The sequence below is a fragment of the Mustela nivalis genome, assembly GCF_964662115.1.
Source record: "Mustela nivalis genome assembly, chromosome: 14".
Classification (NCBI taxonomy): Eukaryota; Metazoa; Chordata; class Mammalia; order Carnivora; family Mustelidae; genus Mustela; species Mustela nivalis.
The window spans coordinates 89243998-89265914 of NC_139033.1; the positions used below are offsets into that span (position 1 = coordinate 89243998).

General features: G+C 43.4%; 1 protein-coding gene, 1 long non-coding RNA gene and 1 pseudogene across 3 annotated transcripts in view; 2 read left to right on the top strand and 1 right to left on the bottom strand.

Moving 5' to 3' along the window:
• The first annotated feature begins 18 nt into the window (after positions 1 to 18).
• LOC309847589 lies at positions 19 to 14816 on the top strand. Its single transcript, XR_014302509.1, has 3 exons — positions 19 to 134; positions 9102 to 9190; positions 14737 to 14816. It is a non-coding gene; the product is annotated as an uncharacterized lncRNA (long non-coding RNA).
• The window catches only part of HSCB (HscB mitochondrial iron-sulfur cluster cochaperone), a 31696-nt gene continuing 21098 nt past the window's right edge, over positions 11320 to 21917 (bottom strand). Inside the window, exon 9 of the mRNA XM_082698149.1 lies at positions 11320 to 11556. Coding sequence (XP_082554275.1) covers positions 11539 to 11556 — 18 coding nt within the window. The 3' untranslated portion in view covers positions 11320 to 11538. The remainder of the gene's footprint in view (positions 11557 to 21917) is intronic.
• On the top strand, positions 18818 to 19404 carry LOC309847580 (small ribosomal subunit protein eS24 pseudogene; annotated as a pseudogene). Its single transcript has one exon. The product of its transcript is annotated as a small ribosomal subunit protein eS24 pseudogene (transcript).

Sequence of the window (21917 nt, forward strand, 5' to 3'; positions counted from 1 at the left end):
TTTGTTGTGTGTGGAGAGCGGCTACCGTGGGTTGCCGGGAGTTGCAGTTCCAGCGGACTACAGCTAACATGGCTGCCTCAGCTTAGCTGGCTGGAGCTAGCTGGAGGACCGCTCTGGTGAGCCTTGAATGTGAAGTAAGTTGGTTCCAACCCTCACAACTCTGTACCTCAGTTTTCTCAACAGTAAAACCTGATGATAATAATAATACCTATCTTCTTAGGGTTGATTGGGAGAAGTAAATGGATTTAAGACATGTGGATCCTGGGCACCTGGGTGGCTCAGTGGGTTGGGCGACTGCCTTTAGTCCGGATCATGATCCCAAGGTCCTGGGATGGAGTCTTGCATCTGGCTCTGTGCTGGGCAGGGAGTCTGCTTCTCCCTCTCCCTCTGCCTGCTGCTCCCTTTGCTTGTGAGCTCTCTCTCTTCCTGTCAAATAAATGAATTTAAAAAAAAATATTTTAAAACATGTGGATCCTGAGGTGTCTGGGGGGCTCAGTAGAGCATGGGACTCTTGATATGGGGGGGGGGTTGTGAGTTTATGCTCCCTGTTGGGCATAGATCCTACTTAGAAAACAAACAAAAACTAGGTCTCTTAGAATAGTGCTCAGCACGTGGCACATACTCATTAAACATCACCTATTAATTCTTTCCATATTTTAATATAAATGAAGTTTGGTGTTGTCTTAGGGGGAACAGCTTGGAGGCTCTCTCTGTAAAAACCTCAGAGTGCTTTGAGAGGTACTGGCCAGTCTTCCAGCCTCTGTCTGGCTCCAAAGAATGTCTTTTCAGAGGGGCTGGCACAGTTGATTGACCCCAAATTGTGTAGGAAGCAAAGGCAAAAGAAAAATTAAATTTCCTTACTAATTACAGTCCATTGACAAGTCCTTGAAACAGGTAGAGTAACATTCCTCTAGGAACTCAGAGCTACCTCACTGTTAATACATTGCTAAGGGCAAAAGGTAATCTTAGCTTGACATTAGCCTGAACTCCAGGATCCTAAAAGTCTACTTTAACATATAAAAATTCCTCTGGGGGCACCTGGGTGCCTCAGTGGGTTAAGCCTCTGCCTTCCGCTCAGGTCATGATCCCAGGGTCATGGGATCAAGCCCAGCATCCCCTTCTCTGCTCAGCAGGGAGCCTGCTTCCCCTCCCACCCTCCCCCCACCCTGCTTCTCTGCCTACTTGTGATCTCTCTCTCTCTCTCTGTCAAATAAATAAATCAAATCGTAAAAAAAAAAAAAAATTCCTGGGGTGCCTGGGTGGCTCAGTGGGCTAAAGCCTCTGCCTTTGGCTCAGGTCATGATCCCAGCGTCCCGGGATCGAGCCCCACATCAGGCTCTCTGCAGGGAGCCTGCTTCCTCCTCCAATCTCTCCCTCTCTGCCTGCCTCTCTGCCTATTTGTGATCTCTGTCTGACAAATAAATAAAAATCTTTTTAAAAAATTCCTTTGGAAACTTCCTTTATCTCTACCCTCCAAGATGCATGTTAGCAATCATCCTCCAAGCATGACCCACTGATAAACATCTAAAGGATCTCATGACTAAGGTTTTATTAGAAAGTGATAAATGACCTTTTCCTAACAACAGCGTGCCCCCTCAAGGTCCTGGAAAACTTGCTTCAAAAATTCCTTAGATGGGCGCCTGGGTGGCTCAGTGGGTTAAGCCACTGCCTTCAGCTCAGGTCATGATCTCAGGGTCCTGGGATCGAGTCCCGCATCGGGCTCTCTGCTCGGCAGGGAGCCTGCTTCCTCCTCTCTCTCTCTCTCTCTGCCTACTTGTAATCTCTCTCTGTCAAATAAATAAATAAAATCTTTAAAAAAAAAAAAATTCCTTAGAGACAACGCTATCCCTAGCCCTCTCCCAACTTGAAAGTATATAATCGGCCACTCCTAATGAACACAGAGCAGCTCTTTCTGCCCACAAGTCATGTCCCCGTGCTTTAATAAAACCACTTTTTTGCACCAAAGAAATGTCAAGAATTCTTTCTTGGCCTTTGGCTCCAAACCCCAACACTTTCCTATAGCACCAACCACTGGTCCTACCACTTTTTCCATTCCAGAGAATGACATTATCATCCAGTCTGGGTGCTCACACCAAAATCAATGCCCTTTAGCCAAACCCCCCGCCCTGAAAAGACACCTATAATGGAACAAAGGTTTCTGGCTGTTTACAGTGAGGAAGTATCTCAGTAAGGAGGTGTTAGAAAAAGCTTGTAATGGGACTTAGGACTGTCTTAGGTGATTTGGGGCAGGGTTCAAGAAGGCAGGGCTTTGTTCTGGAATTAATATTGTCAGGAAGTAGGGATAATTCTGTGACTGGGTAACTTAGTCGATATTTTCTAGAAGGTAGAAAGAAAGAAGGGAAGCTAAACCTGTAATTGGTAAAGAGGCGAAGTCCTTCTTATTAGCCAGGGGGATGTTTGGACAATTTTGTGGTTTGCACAATGTTCACATTTTCATCTGTGTTTAAACATGATTATGAAGAGGTCTTGTTTTTATCTTGATCCATCAAAGTCACTGTCTCAGGCCTTGTTTGATGTTGATATTTTGTGGACTTATTTAACAAGAAGACACCAAAGCTGGGCCACCTGCTCAGTGGGTTAAAGCCTCTGCCTTCGGCTCAGGTCATGATCCCAGGGTCCTGGGATGGAGCCCCACGTAGGGCTCTCTGCTCAGCGGGGAGCCTGCTTCCCCCCCTCTCTCTGCCAGCTTCTCTGCCTACTTGTGATCTCTGTCTGTCAAATAAATAAATGAAATCTAAAAAAATTTTTTTAAAAAGACACTAAAGCTGATCTGATAGCTAATACGAGGCTAGTTGTCAGAAGATGCTTTTCTCTTTCTAACCAAAAACCCAAGCATCATCATTAATGCTTCTTTTTTGTTTACCCCCATATTTAATCAATCAGCAAGTCCTATGTGCTTTACTTGTGAAATGCTTCCAGATTCTCTTGATCTTTCTCCCTTTTTTCATTGAACTCAGTATGGTTTAAGAAAAAAAAAATGAAAGAACCTCTTTTGCCTAATGTAATATAGTGGATTTAAGTTTTAAGTTTTACGATTTAAGGTTTAAGTTTTCTTAGTGGCATTTACAATCCAGTTTTGCCTCCAGAAGGCAACACCCTACTTACTTCAGCTGGGTATAAAAGATAGTCTCCTGGGTCATTTCTACAAAGGACCACCTTATTCTTCCCCTGAAAAAAATATCCTTCCAGATGATGGTATAGACACATATAAATTTAAGTATATATTGATGAGGGGCGTCTGGGTGGCTCAGTCATTAAGTGTCTGCCTTCGGCTCAGGTCATGATCCCAGCATTCTGGGATCAAGCCCCACATTGGGCTCACTGCTCAGCTGGGAGCCTGCTTCTCCCTCTACAGCTCCCCCATGGCTTGTGTTCCCTCTCTCGCTATCTCTTTCTGTCACAAATAAATAAAATCTTTAAAAAATGATATAAATGTATGTTGATGAAAAGGGAGTGTCAGGGAGGAATAATTTTCCTCTGCCCTTGAAGACCTTGAAGTCCCTCTAGCTTGATGAGGGAACAGAAGCCTGGCTGAGGACAAAGTGAAAGCCTGGCTGAGGACAAAGTGAAAGCTGCAACTTTCCCCCACCCCCACTCCTGGGTGGGACATATGTAACATTCTTTAGGAATCTCCCACCTATCTTAATGTTAATACCTTGCTAATAAGGGAAAAATAACTTTGACAATGGCAAGACCTCTGGTATCCAGTATCTTGGAGGTTCTCTTTAGCATATGAAAGTTCTGTTGAAACCTCCCATTTTCCTTACCTCCCCCAACCCCATAGTATATAACCTGCCACCCCTCACAACCTTGGGGAAGCAGCTCTTTCTGCCCATGGGTCCTGTCCCCGTGCTTTAATAAACCACCATTTTGCACCAAAGATATCTCAAGAACTCTTTCTTGGTCATCAGCTCCGGACTTCACCCCACCAAAACTCACTTATATTGTAAAATTTCATCAGACTGAGAATCAAATTGACATGAGACAGGTTAACAAGAGAAAATCAAATTTAATTTTGTGCATACAGGAAATCCACATAGACAAAAGAAATTCTAAACATAATCAACAAGAGGCTTACATGAGCTAAGGAGAGGGGTAGGAGTAAAAAATACAAAGAGGAAGACCATTAACAGGAAAGTGAGTGTTGCTTTTAGAAAACAAAGGTTGCATTATTTTGAATGTTAAGTTTCTTTGGTAAAGAGGAATCCCTGTTAATGGCTCAGTTCCTGGCAAAGCAGGCAGTTGAGGGGGTGGTAAGAGCTTTTCTCAAATCTGCTGGGTTTTAATTGTTTTTAACTCAAAATAATGTTCATGCAAAAGTGGCCTGTCTTGTGGCAGCCTGCCATCGGCCCTTACAGTTCTCATACTCTACATCATTCTGAAACTCTTCTCCACCTAATTATATTTGTTGAATGCCTACCCAAATTCATTTTTTTTTTTAAGATTTTATTTATTTATTTGACAGAGAGAGCACACAAGTAGACAAAGCAGCAGGCAGAGGGAGAGGGAGAAGCAGGCTCTCTGCTGAGCAGGAAGCCCAATGCAGGACTTGATCCCAGTACTCTGGGATCATGACCTGAGCCGACCGCAGCCACTTAACCGACTGAGCCACCCAGGTGCCCCCAAATTCATTCTGTAGTTCACAATTCTGTACTAGGTTGTATATCTCTTAGCAGACAATGTACTAGAATTATTTATTTATTTAAATATTTTATTTATTTTGGGGGGAAGAGCAAACAAGCAAGAACAGAGGGGAGGGAAAGTTTGAGAGGGAGAAGCAGATTCCCTCTCCCCTGAGCAGGGAACCTGATGTGCGGTTCTATCCCAGAACGCTGGAATCATGACCTGAGCCAAAGGCAGACGCTTAACTAACTGAACCACCCAGGCACCCTAGAATAATTAAGTACTGTTTGCCCATGCTCTTTACCCAAATTCAGTTCCTCACTATAACGCCGTGAATTGGATGGACCCATAAGAAAATTGAGGCTAGTTTTAGTCCCTAGTTCCATATTTATAACTGAAGGCATTCAAGCCCAGGTCTGAGACACTAAATCTTGTCCTAAACTGCTAGGCTTTACTCTATCCCATTGAATTTCCTGGCAGAGGGTGCTTTGGAAGAATAAAGGAAAAGCCTTACTAAAGTTTGTCTGAGAGACTGACTCCTTTTGGTTTCAGACCCTGGAAGCAAAAGACTGAGTATTATTGTACATTGTCCCCTACAGAAACCTGAGAAGAGCAGGTGTAGAATCTAATGGTGGCATCTCTTCTTTTCTGTAGGGTAGACCTGCCTCTAGGTAACTTCCAATTGTCCTCTCAGGCAGTTACTGGATCAGACATATAGACATTTTTTTTTTTTAAGATTTTATTTATTTATTTGATAGAACACAAGCAGGGGCAGCGACAGGCAAAGGGAGAGGGAGAAGCAGGCTCCCTGCTGAGTGGAGAGCCTGACATGGCACTCAACCCCAGGACCGTTGGGATCATGACCGAGCCAAAGCAGACACTTAACCCAGCCACCCAGGCACCCCAGACCTCAAGACAATACCCTCCTGACTCTGTTTTCTTGATGACTAATCTTATCTGTTATATTTTTAGAAAAAATAATATTTTTGGTTATAAAACTAACAGTCTAGGGATATCTGTGTGGCTCAGATGGTTAAATGTCTACCTTTGGCTAGAGTCATGACACAGGGTCCTGGGATCAAGCCCCACATCAGGCTTCTGGCTCAGTGGGGAGCCTGCTTCTTCTCCCTCTGCCTCTTCCACTTTTGCCTCTCCCCCTGCTCATTCTCTCTCTCTCTCTCAAAAAAAATTTTTTTTTAAAGATTTTATTTATTTGACAGACTGAGATCACAAGTAGGCAGAGAGGCAGGCAGAGAGAGAGGAGGAAGCAGGCTCTCCGCCGAGCAGAGAGCCCGATGCGGGGCTCGATCCCAGGACCCTGGGATCATGACCTGAGCCGAAGGCAGAGGCTTTAACCCACTGAGCCACCCAGGCGCCCCTCTCTCTCTCAAATTAATGAAATAAAATCTTTAAGAAAAAAAAAAAAAAAAACTAACACAGTCTAGTAGAAAATAATTGGGCATGGTGCTAAAATACAAAGAAGAAAAAAAAAAGCCTTCATACTATCCCACAGGAAGGTCCATTATATGAATATCCTTCTTTTTTTTTTTAAGATTTTATTTATTATTTATTTATTTGTTTGACAGGCAGAGATCACAAGTAGGCAGAGGCAAGCAGAGAGAGAGGGGGAAGCAGGCTCTCTGCCAAGCAGAGAGACCCATGCAGGGCTCGATCCCAGGACCCTGAGATCACGACCTGAGCCGAAGGCAGAGGCCTAACACACTGAGCCACCCAGGCGCCCCTATGAATATCCTTTTTAATGTAGTTTTGGATTGTTGGTGAGGTTCAAAGCCAACCGCCAAGAAAGAATTGTTGAGACCTCTTTGGTGCAAAAAAGGTGATATTATTAAAGCACAGAAACAGTACCCATGGGCAGAGCGGCTGCACTGGTCTTGTGAGGAATGGCTGACTATAAACTTGGGCTTTGGGCACCTCCCCCCGCCAGGATTTAGAGAGGTGTCCAAAAGAACTTTCAGATGCTAGAGAAGACCCCTGGGATACTGCAGGCCTGACTATTGTCAAGCTAAGGTTGTTTTCTCTGGAGCAAAGGATTAACCTTAAGATAGATGGGAGTATCCTAGAAGAAAGTCACATGAACTCCACCCCTGGGTGGGGGGGGTAGTTGCAAGGTGTCAGCTTGTCCTTTGTCCTCAGCTTGCCTTCTGCTCCCTCACCACTTCTAGTCTTTTTTTCTTACTTGTGTGGGTATATGTGTGCACGCAAGAGCTATCTTGTGCAATTACAGACCCCAACGGTTATTTCTCATTGCTCTTTCTTGGGGCTTTGAGAACTACAACATTGCAACTGCCAGTTCCGAAGAGCCCCCATAGCAAGTGAATGCCTAGAAGGCCACACCTCATACCTTCTGTGTCCTTGATGGTGGGCCGAACATCCCAAAGCCCAGCCGTAATCACTCCCTGTCTGCCTGTTCTCTTACATCCCTGTAAAAGTCTAGGTGTCCGGCTTGCAGGCAAAGAGGCCATTTGTTAAGGCTTGAGTCAACCACCTCCACCAAAGTAAATTTCTCTCTCCTTTCCCAACCCTTGTCTTTTGAGAGATCGGGCTTCACTTGTTACAAATTTATCTGGGTTGGTTTAGCAAAGGTGTTGGCAAACCCAACCAGGAGCTATGCTTTTGATTTGTCCAGCCCTTCTGGGATTCCCTGGGATGGAGCAGTTGGCTGGGCATTGCGCCAAGGCTCACTAGTTCATTTTCTGAGTTAGTGGCTATGATAGGTCATTTGGTAACATGTGCACATATACATCTGTGTGCTACTGTATACTGATGAGGGAGCAGGAGGCAAGCTGAGGGCAAAGCACAAGTTACCACCCAGCAACACCCCCTCCCCCAGGTGGGATCTGTGGATCATTCCTCAGGTACTCCTGGCTGCCCTAAAGCTAAGGGAAGGGAGAAACAAATGGTTACCTTATAGAAATTATGGTCCTGTAGACAGGATTCTTCCTCATTTTACAAAATGTCTTAATGAGATATATATACATATATATATATATATATATATATGTATATGTATATATGGCATTCTTATTAGTAACCTAACTTCCAGAAGGAAACTCTCAGCTGAATGCTTTACTAGAGGGAGGAACAACCTTAACCTGACATGGCAAGGCCTCCAATATCTCATAGCTTTTTCTCCCTAGCATACAGAAATTCTTTTAAAAACCTCCCTTTTGGGGCATCTGGGTGGTTCAGTAGGTTAAAGCCTCTGCCTTTGGCTCAAGTCACGATCTCAGGGTCCTGGAATGGAGCCCTGAGTCAGGCTCTCTGCTCAGCGGGGAGCCTGCTTCCCTTCCTCTCTCTCAGCCTGCCTCTTTGCCTTCTTGTGATCTCTGTCAAATGAATAAATAAAATCTTTGGAAAAAAAAAAAACCAAAAACCCCTCCCTTTTTCCTTACCCCCAGCTCCCAAGTATATAATCAGCCAGTGCAGCAGCCCTTTCTGCCCATGCGTCCTGTCCCCCTACTTTAATAAAACCATCATTTTGCACCAAAGACGTCTCAAGAATTCTTTCTTGGCCATCAGTTCAGGACCTCACCCAACCAAACCTCACCTTATTCCAAAACATTACATAACACATACAGATCTCCACATTTTCTCATTTTACTCTCATAACTGGACCCCATGTATATATATTTTTCTTTATAAAGGTGATAAAACTAAAACGAGAGGATAAGTAATTTGTCTACCTAATTAATCGCCATCAGTTAATAGAATTTAGCAAGAGGGGCACCTGGGTTGCTCCCTCAGTTAAGCCTCTGCCTTCTGCTCACATCATGATCTCAGGGTCCCGGGATTGAGCCCCAAGGTGGGCTCCTTGTGCAGCGAGGAATCTGCTTCTCCCTCTCCTTCTGTTCTGTCTCTCCCTCCCAAATAAATAAATCTTTTTAAAAATTTTTGTTTGACAGAGAGAGAGCAGGAGAGCACAGGCAAGGGGAGCAGCAGGCAGAGGGAGAGGGAGAAGCAGTCCCCCCACTGAGCAGGGAGCCCAATGCAGGGCTTGATTCCAGGACTCCAAGATCATGAACTGAGCCAAAGGCAGACATTTAACCAACTGAGCCATCCAAGTGCCCCTCAAATAAATAAATAAATAAATAAGCAAGAAACAACCTTCTTAGGATATTAATACAAAAGTATTAACCTTCATCCCCTCTGGAAGAAAAGACATAAACCAAAATATTGATGGCAATGACTCATGAGAGGTGGGGTTATCAGAACTTATACTCTAAGGCTGTAAATTTCAGGCTTTTGTTCTTTTCCAAGGAATACGTGATATTTTATAGTCAAAGGATAAGTGTTTTGGTTCTTTTTTTTTTTTTATTTTATTTTTGGGGGCTCCTGGGTGGCCCAGCTGGTTAAGCATCTGTCCGGTCAGTTATTTGTGTTACCCCTCTACCCCAATTCAAATGTTGAAATTCTAATCCCCATTGTATTGGTATTAGAAGGTGGAGCCTACGGGATTCAGGGATTCATGAATGGGATTAACGCCCTTTTGGAAGATTCAAGATAACTCCCTTGGCGCTTACACCAGGTGAGGACACAGGGAAGCGAGGGCCTTCTTTGAAGGAGAAAATGGGTTGTGTGTAAACCAGTCATGGGAAATCATAAAAAATGGAGTTGGGAGGTTTTGGCAGGAGCTCTCATGCCTTACCATTCACAGTCAATTACAGACCCAACAGGAATAGAGGGACTTGGGGTGCACTTGGCACTTTTTATTTTGAAGGTTGTTACCAGACACAGGTTCTGCTGGCACCTTACTCTCAGATTTCTCAGTCTCCAGAACCATGAGAAACAATTCTCTGTTATTTATAGCATTTGTTATATAAAGCCTGACCAGACTAAGACACAGGGTTAAAGAAGATGAGAAGCAATTAACACTAGCTGCAAGCATTTCCTGACCATTAACTATACCAGACACTGTGCTAAGTGTTCTACTTTTTGTCAGTTTCACCAAAACTCAGTATTTTGGCGTCAGTAGCACTCCTTTGCAGAATCAGAGGCTGAGATGTCTCAAGGTCTCACAGTTACTATTGATGGTTTTAGATTTGTGTGATTCCAAAGCCAGGATCACAATCGTGGCTTTCCACAGCAAATGGAAATATTCTTTGCTGTTGAGCGCCCCCAGAATGCATATTTGAGGGAAGATCCCTCTATGAGTCAGGGTTCTCCAGAAAAACAGAACCAATAAGATATATATTTAAGAGGAAATCTATTATGGGAACTGAGTCACATGCTTATGGAGACTGAGAAGTCCCAAGTCACTTCTGTTTGTGAGCTGGAGAACCCTGAAAGCTGGTGATATAAGTCAGCTGGGTCCTAAGGAGGAGTTGATGGTGGAAATCTCCACTGAGTCTGAAAGCCTGAGAACCAGGAGCATGTTTTTGTTCATGGGCAGAAGAAGATGGATGTTACAGCTTGAGCAGAGCCAGTTCCTCCTTCCTTTGCCTTTTTGTTCAGTCTGGGTCCTCCCTGGATTGCATGATACCCACTCACTCCGGAGGGCCATCTGCTTTACTTAGGTCACCTATTCAAATGCTAATCTCTTCTGGAAACACCCTCGCAGACATATTCAGAAACAGTGTTTTAGCAGCTACCTGGGCTTTGTTTAGCCTAGTCAACTTGACACATAAAATGAACCATCACAATCCCTAAGGAATTAAATAACTTAAAAATGGCAGGATCCTCTCTTATCGAGGATGGGGTAAACACTGCATGGTCAGATGTTGCCACTAACATTCCAAACGTGTGGCACCTTCTCAGAAGCAGCATTTATTCATTAATGTTTAGATCATAAAACTATGGAAATACTATGGCTAGAGGTATGAAAAAACTGCATATGAAGATAATAAAGGGCTATAATATGTTTATCGAAAATACTGTGTCAGGTCATGGGTGTTTTTCATGATTCTTTTCTTTAAGATTTTATTTATTTAGGGATGCCTGGGTGGCTCAGTGGGTTAAGCCGCTGCCTTCGGCTCAGGTCATGGTCTCAGGGTCCTGGGATCGAGTCCCATGTCGGGCTCTCTGCTCAGCAGGGAGCCTGCTCCCCTCTCTCTCTCTGCCTGCCTCTCTGTCTACTTGTGATCTCTCTCTGTCAAATAAATAAATAAAATATTAAAAAAAAAATTCAGTTAAAAAAAAAAAGATTTTATTTATTTATTTGTCACAATGAGAGAGAGGGAGAGCACAAGCCCAGAGAGTGGCAGGCAAAGGGAGAAGCAGGCTCCCTGCTGAGCAAGGAGCCTGATGTAGAACTCAATCATTGTGACAGGAGCTGAAGGCAGGCCCTTAACTGACTGAACCACCCAGGCGTCCCTTTCATGATTATTTTATTTTATTTTATTTTATTTTCCTAAGATTTTATTTATTTGACAGAGGGAGAGAGATCACAAGTAGGCAAAGAGGCAGGCAGAGAGAGGAGGGGAAGCTGGCTCCCTACTGAGCAGAGAGCTCGATGCAGGGCTTGATCCCAGGACCCTGGGATCATGACCTGAGCCAAAGGCAGAGGCTCAACCCACTGAGCCACCCAGGCACCCCTTCATGATTATTTTAAAGCAAATCCCAGAATAATATCTTATCTGTGAATGTTTTGGTATTGATCTCTAACAAATACTTAAGAAAAAAAAAACACAATGCTATTATCACATCTAACAAAATTAATAATTTTTTAAAAAGATTTTATTTATTCATTTGTCAGAGAGAAAGACAAGAAAGCACAAGCAGTGGGAACAGCCGGCAGAGGGAGAAGCAGACTCCCTACTTAGCAAGGTGCTGGATGTGGGACTCCATCCCAGGACCTGGGATCATGACCTGAGCCAAAGGCAGATACTTAACTGACTAAGCCACCCAGGTGTCACCAAAATTAATAATTTTTTAAAATCACCTAATCAGGGGCACCTGGGTGGCTCAGTGGGTTAAGCCGCTGCCTTCAGCTCAGGTCATGATCTCAGGGGACTGGGATCAAGCCCCACATCAGGCTCTCTGCTCAGCAGGGAGCCTGCTTCCTCCCCTCTCTGCCTGCCTCTCTGACTACATGTGATGCCTCTCTCTCTGTCAAATAAATAAAAAATATGTTTAAAAAAAAATCACCTAGGGGCGCCTGGGTGGCTCAGTGGGTTAAGCCGCTGCCTTCGGCTCAGGTCATGATCTCAGAGTCCTGGGATCGAGTCCCGCATCGGGCTCTCTGTTCAGCAGAGAGCCTGCTTCCCTCTCTCTCTGCCTGCCTCTCCATCTACTTGTGATTTCTCTCTGTCAAATAAATAAATAAAAAATCTTTAAAAAAAAATCACCTAATCAGTAATCACATTTTCCAAAATGTCCCTAAAAGGTTTTTTTTTAATTATTATTTTTTTAAAAAAGATTTTATTTATTTATTTGACAGAGAGAGATCACAAGTAGGCAGAGAGGCGGGGAGAGATAGAGGAAGGGAAGCAGGCCCCCTGCTGAACAGAAAACCCGATGTGGGACTCGATCCCAGGATCCTGGGATCATGACCTGAGCCGAAGGCAGTGGCTTAACCCACTGAGCCACCTAGGTGCCCCTTAAAAGGTTTTTTTACAGTTGATTTGATGGCATCATAATTCAGCAGTGCGTTATCTTTCCTTGTCTCTCCAGTCTCCTTTAGTCTAGGTCCCCTGTCTGCTTTCTTCTTTGTTAATTATTAGTTGAACAGCTGTGTCGTCTGGACATTGGCACGGTTGTGGTGAGCACTGGTAGTGGTGATGAGGCATCTACACGTGGCTTCTCAGGTCAACATCAAGAAGGGAACCTAGAGCAGAAGAGAAGGGACGTGGCAGATACTATTAAACCTGTGTGATAAGCACACTCCCAGCGTGTGGCAGCTTCCTCATCTAAGCAAGTAGGACTGCCCAAAACTGAGAATATCAGTATCACCATGACCCCATAGGCTCCGTGATCTCTTTCTTGCTGGAATATCCTAGCTAGTCTCCCTACTCAACTCTTACTCCTCCAGCCTGTTAAGTATGGCACAGACAGAGGTTATTCGTCCAACATGCCATCCTGATGTGTTCCTCCCCTGCTCTAAAACCTTCCATGACTCCCTATTGGTCTTCATGGAGGCTTAGCCTCCTTACCAGACTCCAGTTCCTTCAGGATCCCTCCCCTTCCTACCTTCCACCTTCATCTCTTCCCACTCCCCACCTGATGTCTGCATGTAGCAGTTTGGATTTTCTTCTGTTTTCTATTGAATTTCTTTCTTTCTTTTTTTCTTTTTTTAAAGATTTATTTATTTATTTATTTATTTGACAGACAGAGATCACAAGTAGGCAGAGAGGCAGGCAGAAAGAGAGGAGGAAGCAGGCTCCCTGCCGATCAGAGAGCCCGATGTGGGACTCGATCCCAGGACCCTGAGATCATGAGCTGAGCCAAAGGCAGCGGCTTAACCCACTGAGCCACCCAGGCGCCCCTGTTTTCTATTGAATTTCTCTCAGCTCTTCTCACTCACCTCCAAATTCTTGTGTACATTTGTGATTCTCTCTGGTAACACTTGCCATCTTTTGCATCCAAACAGACCTTTCTAGTATATTAAATGTTTGTGGTGCTTTTGGAGCCAGAAGAGGGAATGAAATGGCACATGGTCTTATGTTAAACTCTTGAAGTACCTTATGGAATGTATTCTGCCAAGAGTAGGCTTGAAAACATGAAATTAGGGATTTTCACACATCTCTGGGGTTAATGTCAATGAGAATGCCCACAAATTTTCTTGATTTCCTTGATGCCCATGACTGGGGCAGAACAAATAAGCAATCGGTCTGAGCAGTGAAGCACCTCCCTTGCATTGTCCCAAGGAACAATGGGCTATTGTACACATTCTTAGTTATTCATTTAATTTGTTTTTCACAGTTCTCACGTGTTTAAAAACAAACAAACAAACAGGGGCGCCTGGGTGGCTCAGTCGGTTAAGCGTCTGCCTTTGGCTCAGGTCATGATCCCAGGGCCAGGGATGGAGCCCCACTTCCGGTTCCCTGCTCAGCGGGAAGCCTGCTTCTACCTCTCCCTCTGCCTGTGGCTCTGCCTACTTCTGCTCTCTCTCTCTTTTTGTCCAATAAATTAAAAAATCTTTAAAATACAAACAAACAACAACAACAAAAAAACCCTTGGGTTTGTTAATAAAGTTTTACCCAGAGATGTTTGCCTGCATAACACTGTGATGTAGTCTACAATTTTCTTTGTATTATTTCTGCACAGTGTGACAGAACATGTGTTTTGGCTTTGGTCCACCGCAGGGCTGGTATGCCCCTCCCTTACCACATACACACTCCTGGGGTAGGAAGGAGATTTTTTTTTTTTTTAGATTTTATTTATTTATCAGAGAGAGAGGGGGAGAGAGCAAGCACAGGCAGACAGAATGGCAGGCAGAGGCAGAGGGAGAAGCAGGCTCCCTGCCGAGCAAGGAGCCCGATGTGGGACTCGATCCCAGGACGCTGGGATCATGACCCGAGCCTAAGGCAGCTGCTTAACCAACTGTGCCACCAGGCGTCCCTAGGAAGGAGATTTAATCAAAGGCAACTCCTTTGGGTGCCTGGCTGGCTTTGTCAGTAGAGCATGTGACTTATGATCTGGATCTCAGGGTCATGAGTTCAAGCCTCACATTGGATGTCGAGCCCACTTAAAAAAAAAAAAAAAAAAAAAGCAACTCCTACAAGTGCTTCAGCTATCTTTCACTCTTCTGAACCCTAGAGGTTTCTGCTCATTAACATAACTGACATTAGAATGAGTTTTTCCATTGATACTATGAGTGATGTTTAAAATGTATGGATTAAGCTTTGCACAGTGGCAGGCAGTTTTGTAGCCAATGAGGTTTATCTGAGGCTGATTATTGCTAATTAAAATGTATGGATTAAAAAAACTAAAAAATAAAAATAAATAAAAATAAAATAAAATATGTGGATTAACTAGAATTGGTTTAGAGGTGTCTTTACCCTGGCATTAGTAAAGTATAAAAACCTCATGAACCCTTTACCTTCCATACTCAAGACAGCCTCCCAGATTTGATTCTTTTTTTTTTTTTAAGATTTTTTAAGTTTTTAAAAAACATTTTATTTATTTATTTGACAGAAAGACAGCAAGAGAGGGAACACAAGCAAGAGGAGTGGCAGAGGGAGACGTCTCCATCTCAGGACTGTGGGATCATGATGTGAGCCAAAGTCAGACACTTAACCCACTGAGCCACCCAGGTGCACCTGGAAGGATGCTCTAAATTCTTGGACTCTCCTGAACAGTAATTGTGTCTTTGTTATTCTTGAGCATCTTGGATCACTCCTGAGTTTATGCTAATGAATGAGATTACTCCAGATGGGGGCTGGTCACTAGAAAGACCCAACTCTGTGATTAGAAGATGGGGACTTTGAGCCAGCCCAGCCACCAGCAAAGGGAGGGAGGCTGCAGATGGAATTTAACCACATGGCCAATATTCAGTCAATGATATTTATAAATAACCCCCGAAAACAACTTTGGACACCAAAGCTCAGTAGAGCTTCTTGGTTGGTGAACACACTGATGTGCCTGGGATGGTGACATGCCCTAGGTTTCCATAGGGTGAGGTCTTAGAGAAGCTCTGTTTAGCATCCTCCCAGATCTTGTGCTATGTGTCTCTTTATTTGTATCCTTCATATAACTGTAGTCACAAATATAACTTTGTTTTGAGTTATGTGAACCATTCTAGTGAACTGTTGATTCTAAGAGGGGCCATGGGAACCTCTTGAATTCATAGCCTGTCTGTCATAAGTATGGACGACCTGAGGACTCCACTTGAGGCTGACATCTGAAATAAGGGCAATCTTGTTGGACTTAAACCTGTGCCTTTAAGCCCACGAAGTTAGTGACAAACACCTTATAAGTAATAGATGCTTGCTACCTTGTTCTCTATCTCCTGCTCACTCATGGAACAGAAAAGCACTCTTTCTCTAGCTCATTGTGTTGGCCACCTCTCCATATATCTCATGCCTTTCTCACCTGCCACCCCGCTTCTGGGATCTGTAAGTAATAGATCCTGTGACTTGACTTCCTTTGTGTGTGTATGCATTGAAACTGTGCGTTCAATCATGACAACCGCATGGTTTTCACTTCCCCAAACTGGGAGCTCAGATGTTGAGAAAGCTACTTACTGATCCTCTGTGGATGGTTTGTGTCCCCTCATTCACCAGGTCATAAATCTGCATTTTCTCAATTTAGTACACTGGCTCTAGCTTCTCAACACATTTTCCAATCCCGAAACAATGTCATACAGACATGAGGATGAGGTGTAGATCAATGGGATAGAATTAAGAATTCAGAAATATACCCATACATTTATGATCAACTGATTCTCAACAGGGATGCCAAGACAATTCAATAGGGGGAAAGAACAAACTTTTCAATAATGATTTTGGAGTAATTGGATAGCCACATGCAAAAGAATGAGGTTAGATCCCTGCCTAACACCATATACAAAAACGAACTCAAAATGGAGTATGGACATAAATGTAAGAGTTAAAAATATAAAACTCTTAGAAGAAAATGCAAGGGTAGATATTTGTAACCTTGGGTTAGGTAATATTTTCTTAGCTGCAACACCAAAAATAGAGTAACAAAAAAGAAGACAGGTGATTGACCTCATCAACATTAAATACTTTTGTGGTTCAAAGGACATCATCAAGAAAGTGAGAAGATAACTCACAAAATAGGAGAAAATATTTCCGAGCTATCTATCCAATAAAGGAATTGTATTACCATAGATGAAAAATCAACTCGATAGTAAAAGGACAACCCAGTTTTTAAAAGGGTAAAGGATAAGAACAGACATTACTTCTGATCAATTCTGAAAAGATTTATAAATGGCTAGTAAATATGAGATAATATGTGCAACATCATGAGTCAGAAATTCAAATGAAGACTACAGTGATTAGTAGCAAATGAAGATGCAGTGATACAGTCGGTTAAACACCTGACTCTTGATTTGGGCACAGGTCAACATCTCTGGGTCCAGTACAGAGACTGGGCTCCTTCTCTTTCTCCCTCTCTATTTTCCCTGCCCCCATCACTTGCTCACACTCTCTCTCCCCCCATCTCAAAAAAAAAAAAGCAAAACTACAATGAGATATCACTTTGCCACCTACTAGAATGGCTAAAATTAAAAAGACAGTAGCAAGTGTTGCCACAGATATGGAGAAATTGGAAACTTTATATACTGTGATAAGAATATCAGTAGTACAAGCACTTTGGAAAACAGTTTGGCAGTTTATCAACAGATTAAACATATAGGGACCATATGACCCAGCAATTCTACTCCTAGGCATAGATCCAAGAAATATGAAAATATATGTCCACACAAAAATGCGTACATACAGACATTTATTTATTGATTTAAAGATTTTTTTTTTTAGATTTTTATTTATTTATTTGTCAGATAGAGAGAGAGCACAAGCAAGGGGAATAGCAGGCAGAGGGAGAAGCAGGCTTCTTGCTTCCTGGGATCTAGTCCCCTGATGTGAGACTAGATCCCAGGGCCCTGGAATCATGACCCAAGCTTCAGGCAGTTGCTTAATGGACCGAGCCACCCAGATGTCCCTAAAGATTTTATTTTATTATTATTTTTTAAAAGATTTTATTTATTTATTTGTCAGAGATAGTGAGCACAGGCAGACAGAGAGGCAGGCCGAGGTAGAGGAAGAAGCAGGCTCCCCGCCAAGCAAGGAGCCCGATGTGGGACTCCATCCCAGGACCCTGGGATCAGGACCCTAGCTGAAGGCAGCCGCCCAACCAACTGAGCCATCCAGGTGTCCCCTTAAAGATTTTATCTTTAAGTAATCTCTACAACACCCAATGTGGGGCTCAAAGCTACAATCCTGAGATCAGAAGTCACATGCTTCAATGACTGAGCCAGCCATGTGCCTCCAAAATGTGTACCATTTATGCTAAAGGCAAGAAGCCAGTCACAAAAGACCACTCATTGTATGGTTTTGTTTGTAAGAAATATCCAGCCTAGCAAATCTACAGGTTAATATTTGCCTCGGGCAAGAGGTGGGGAGGATAGAGAGTGACTCCTAAGGGCACAAGATTCCTTTTTGAGATGACAAAAATGTCCTAAAATTAGATCCTGGTGATGGTTGCATAGCTCTGTAAATAGGTTTAAAACCACTAACTGTATACACTTCAGACAGATGAACTCTATGGCACATAAATTAAATCTCAGTACAACTTGTAGAAAGCAAATCTGGTAGCAAGGTTACGGTAGAGCAGCTAACTTTGACCTACCCAGTATTCTTGGTGGTTTCTGATACCTCCCAACAGGAACCCAATATCCATGGATGGGCAAGGTGGCTTAGGTCCACGTGAAGTACAAAACACCCAGCCTGCTAGTGTGTATGCCATCCTTCTTTCTAACATATGCCAGGAGGTTCTAGTGGTATGTGCCTTTTTTTTTTTCCTAATGCTGGAGGAGGTGTTGGTAATTATTGTGAATAAGAGATACATAGGGGTTATAGTGAGCTTTCCTCTACTCTGAGAATTTGAAACTAAGGAAGCCAGACAGAATATAAAACATCATAATGATGAAAGCACACATATACAATAACAGCAGAGAGAGTGAGCCAACACTTACATATAACTGGTAGTTAGAACCATATTTTCTTTCTCCCTTTTTTCTTATTGTGGTAAAATATACATTAAATGGGGCATCAGGCTGGCCCAGTCAGTAGACCATGTGACTCTTGATCTCAGGGTTGTAAGTTTGAGCCCTATGTTGAGTATAGAGATTACTTAAAAATAAAACATTAAAAAAATAATACATAGAACTTACCATATTAACTGTTTAAAAATATTTTATTTATTTAACAGAGAGAGAGCACATGTTGGGGCGGAGGCGAAAGGAGAAGCAGGCTCCCTGCTGAGCAACGAGCTGGACGCAGAGCTCTATCTCAGGACCCTGGGGTCATGGCCTGAGCCCAAGGCAGACGCTCAGCCAACTGAGCCACCCATGTACTCCAGTGGCTCTTCAACCACATAAGGGTTGGTGCCTTCAGTTCAGGTTGTGATCCCAGGGTACTGGGATAGAGCCCCGCATTGGGGGCCCTGCTTGAGGGGATCCTGCTTCTCCCTCTCCTCCCACTTATGCTCTCTCCCTTTCCAATAAATAAATAACATCTTAAAAAAAGAAAGAGAGTCTTTTTTCCTCTCCGGCTGCTTGAAGCTCGGCCGCCATCATGAACGACACAGTAACTATCCGGACCAGGAAGTTCATGACCAACCGACTACTTCAGCGCAAACAAATGGTTATTGATGTCCTTCATCCTGGAAAGGCAACAGTACCTAAGACAGAAATTCGGGAAAAACTAGCCAAAATGTACAAGACCACACTAGATGTCATATTTGTATTTGGATTCAGAACCCATTTTGGTGGTGGCAAGACAACTGGCTTTGGCATGATTTATGATTCCTTGGATTATGCAAAGAAAAATGAACCCAAACATAGACTTGCAAGACATGGTCTGTATGAGAAGAAAAAGACCTCAAGAAAACAGCGAAAAGAACGCAAGAACAGAATGAAGAAAGTCAGGGGCATTGCGAAAGCCAATGTTGGTGCTGGCAAAAAGAAGTGAGCTGGAGATTGGACAACAGAAGGAGTAAAGATGCTGCAGTGGCTTTATCTTTGGTGATTGTGCAGATTTTTCATGAGAGGATTAATAAACTAAGAATGTTAAAAAAAAAAAAAAAGAAAGAAAGAAAGAAAGAGAGAAAGAAAGAAAATCCACATATGAGTCCTGACTTCCCAAAAACTTAACTACTAATAGCTAACTATTGACAGAGGCCTTACCAATAATACAAATAGTTGATTAACACATATTTTAATGCTGTACGTATTATACATGTGTTCTTACAGTCAAGTAAGCTAGAGAGAAGAAAATATTATTAAGAAAATTATGAGGAAGGGCGCCTGGGTGGCTCAGTGAGTTAAAGCCTCTGCCTTCGGCTCAGGTCATGATCCTGGGGTCCTGGGATTGAGTCCTGCATCGGGCTCTCTGCTCAGCAGGGAGCTTGCTTCTCTGTCTCTCTCTGCCTGCCTCTCTGCCTACTTGTGATCTCTATCTGTCAAATAAATAAATAAAATCTTAAAAAAAAAAAAAAGAAAATCATGAGGAAGAGAAAATACATTTACAGTACTGAACTATATTGAAAAATTTCTGTGTATAAGTGGACCGGCAGTCCTGAAACCTGTGTTGTTCAAGGTCAACTGTACTGCTCTTCCTGACCTGGCTATCTCTCTCTCAAGCTCCTCTCTGGCCCAGGGCAATAGGATTCTTCTTCACTTGCATGCCACATCTGCTTATCTACCTGAAAATGCCAAATGCCTACAGGAAGCATCCATAATTCTGCCCCTAACCCCAGGTTGAAGCCAAGGTCCCTTCCTCTCTGCTCCCATCTCCTTCCGTGCTTCTATTACTATTTGCTGAGTACAGTGGCCTCCTTTATATACTCATCACTCCTGATGTCCCATTTACATGTCCTCATCGTTGAGGGTGGTGCTATGGCCATTCGTGTTTTACAGACAAGAAGACCGAAACTCAGACACTAAACTGCTCAATGTCACACAGTGAGTTAGAGGAAGCACTAGATGGGAAACCCAGTTCTGTCTGATTGTGTGAAAACTGGATATCACAAATATAATTTGTAACCTGATTTCTTCTTTCCTTAGTCCACTGGGTGAGTGCTCCTTCCTTCCTTCTTTCCTTCCTCTTTCTTTCTTTCTTTTGACACTTTACTCTCTCACATCACCTCCTCTGCAAAGCCTATCCTGTTCCTTCCTTTACCCCAGCTGAGTTAGGTATCTTGCTTGGGGCTTCCATAGTCCTGGCAGCCCCAGGGAAATATCCTTTTAAAATCTCAATTTTAACGTCTCTCTTGAAAAAAAATCATGAGACTGTCAATACAGTCTCCATGGCAACGATAAGAGTCTAGTACTATCTCCTCCGTAGCTTGAGATGGGGCACCTACTCCATTTCCTTGAAGACCTCACCCCGTCCCCATACATCGCTCCTGCCCCCATCATCCATGTGCTGTTTTCTGTCTGAAGCCCTTAACCCTTGGGAGTCTGATGATGTGTTTCTAATGATTCTTTTGCCCCTTGGACTCCTTGCCCCTTGCGACTCCTGGAAATGAAAAATGGTGTGTTGTAATTTTTCATCCAGCCACCTCTGATATAGTCAACATGTCACATAAAGTGACAGAACCAAAGAAATTCTTAGTCAAAGTAAAGCTTTACATCCAAGGCATTGGTCACCTGCTGTTGAACACACTAGGGGGCATGACTGCTATCTTGACTCAGAGCAAAGCAGCATCTTCCTATTGGCTTGGTGGCAGCCACACAGACAGGAAAAATCCAGTCAGCAATGGAGGTGCCTTTCTCTCTAGTGGTAGATGATTGGTTGTATAATTCCCTCTGCTATAATGGGAACCCTGCCTTGGCTTCTGTGCAGGAAAAAGTTAACATGGCAGTCCTGAGTTTGCATATCCTTTAAGCCTTTTTTTTTTTTTTTAAGATTTTTTTTTTTTTTTAATTTGACAGAGAGAAATCACAAGTAGATGGAGAGGCAGGCAGAGAGGGAGAGGGGGAAGCAGGCTCCCCGCTGAGCAGAGAGCCCGATGCAGGACTCGATCCCAGGACCCCGAGATCATGACCTGAGCCGAAGGCAGCGGCTTAACCCACTGAGCCACCCAGGCGCCCCCTGAGTTTGCATATCCTTAGAAAAGCCTGAGGACAAGCTTAGCCCTTGATTGGGAATCTGGATTTGGGGAGAGTTTCCTTATTCCCAGAATTGATAAGACTGGCCCATCATGCCTAAATTGTTTGTAGGAACAATATAGTGTATGCTGAATACCTGTTTTCCTTCTGGGAGTCTGGAATTCTGGCACACGCTAGGGAGAGAATACGTGTGACCAGTGTCCAAGAACTAGTCTGGGTATCCTTTCACTGTAATACATCATACCATGAGTAGGAGTCAAGTGATATTTCCTAGAGAGTCACTGCATCTAGGGTGGGTCTTGGGGACATCTGACACAGCTTCTCTCTGACTGTCCCGATTCTATTCCCGCTCTTCCCTGAAACCTTCTTACCTGGTTACTACATCTGGGAGTGATCCCTCCCTGTTCACAGTGAAGCTGTTTGTGCAGACCTTGGAAATAGGGACTTGCATCAAATCTGGCCTCTGTTTGGCAAGACACAAGCCCTGGGAAATGGCCCCTAGTTACAAATTGTTTAATCT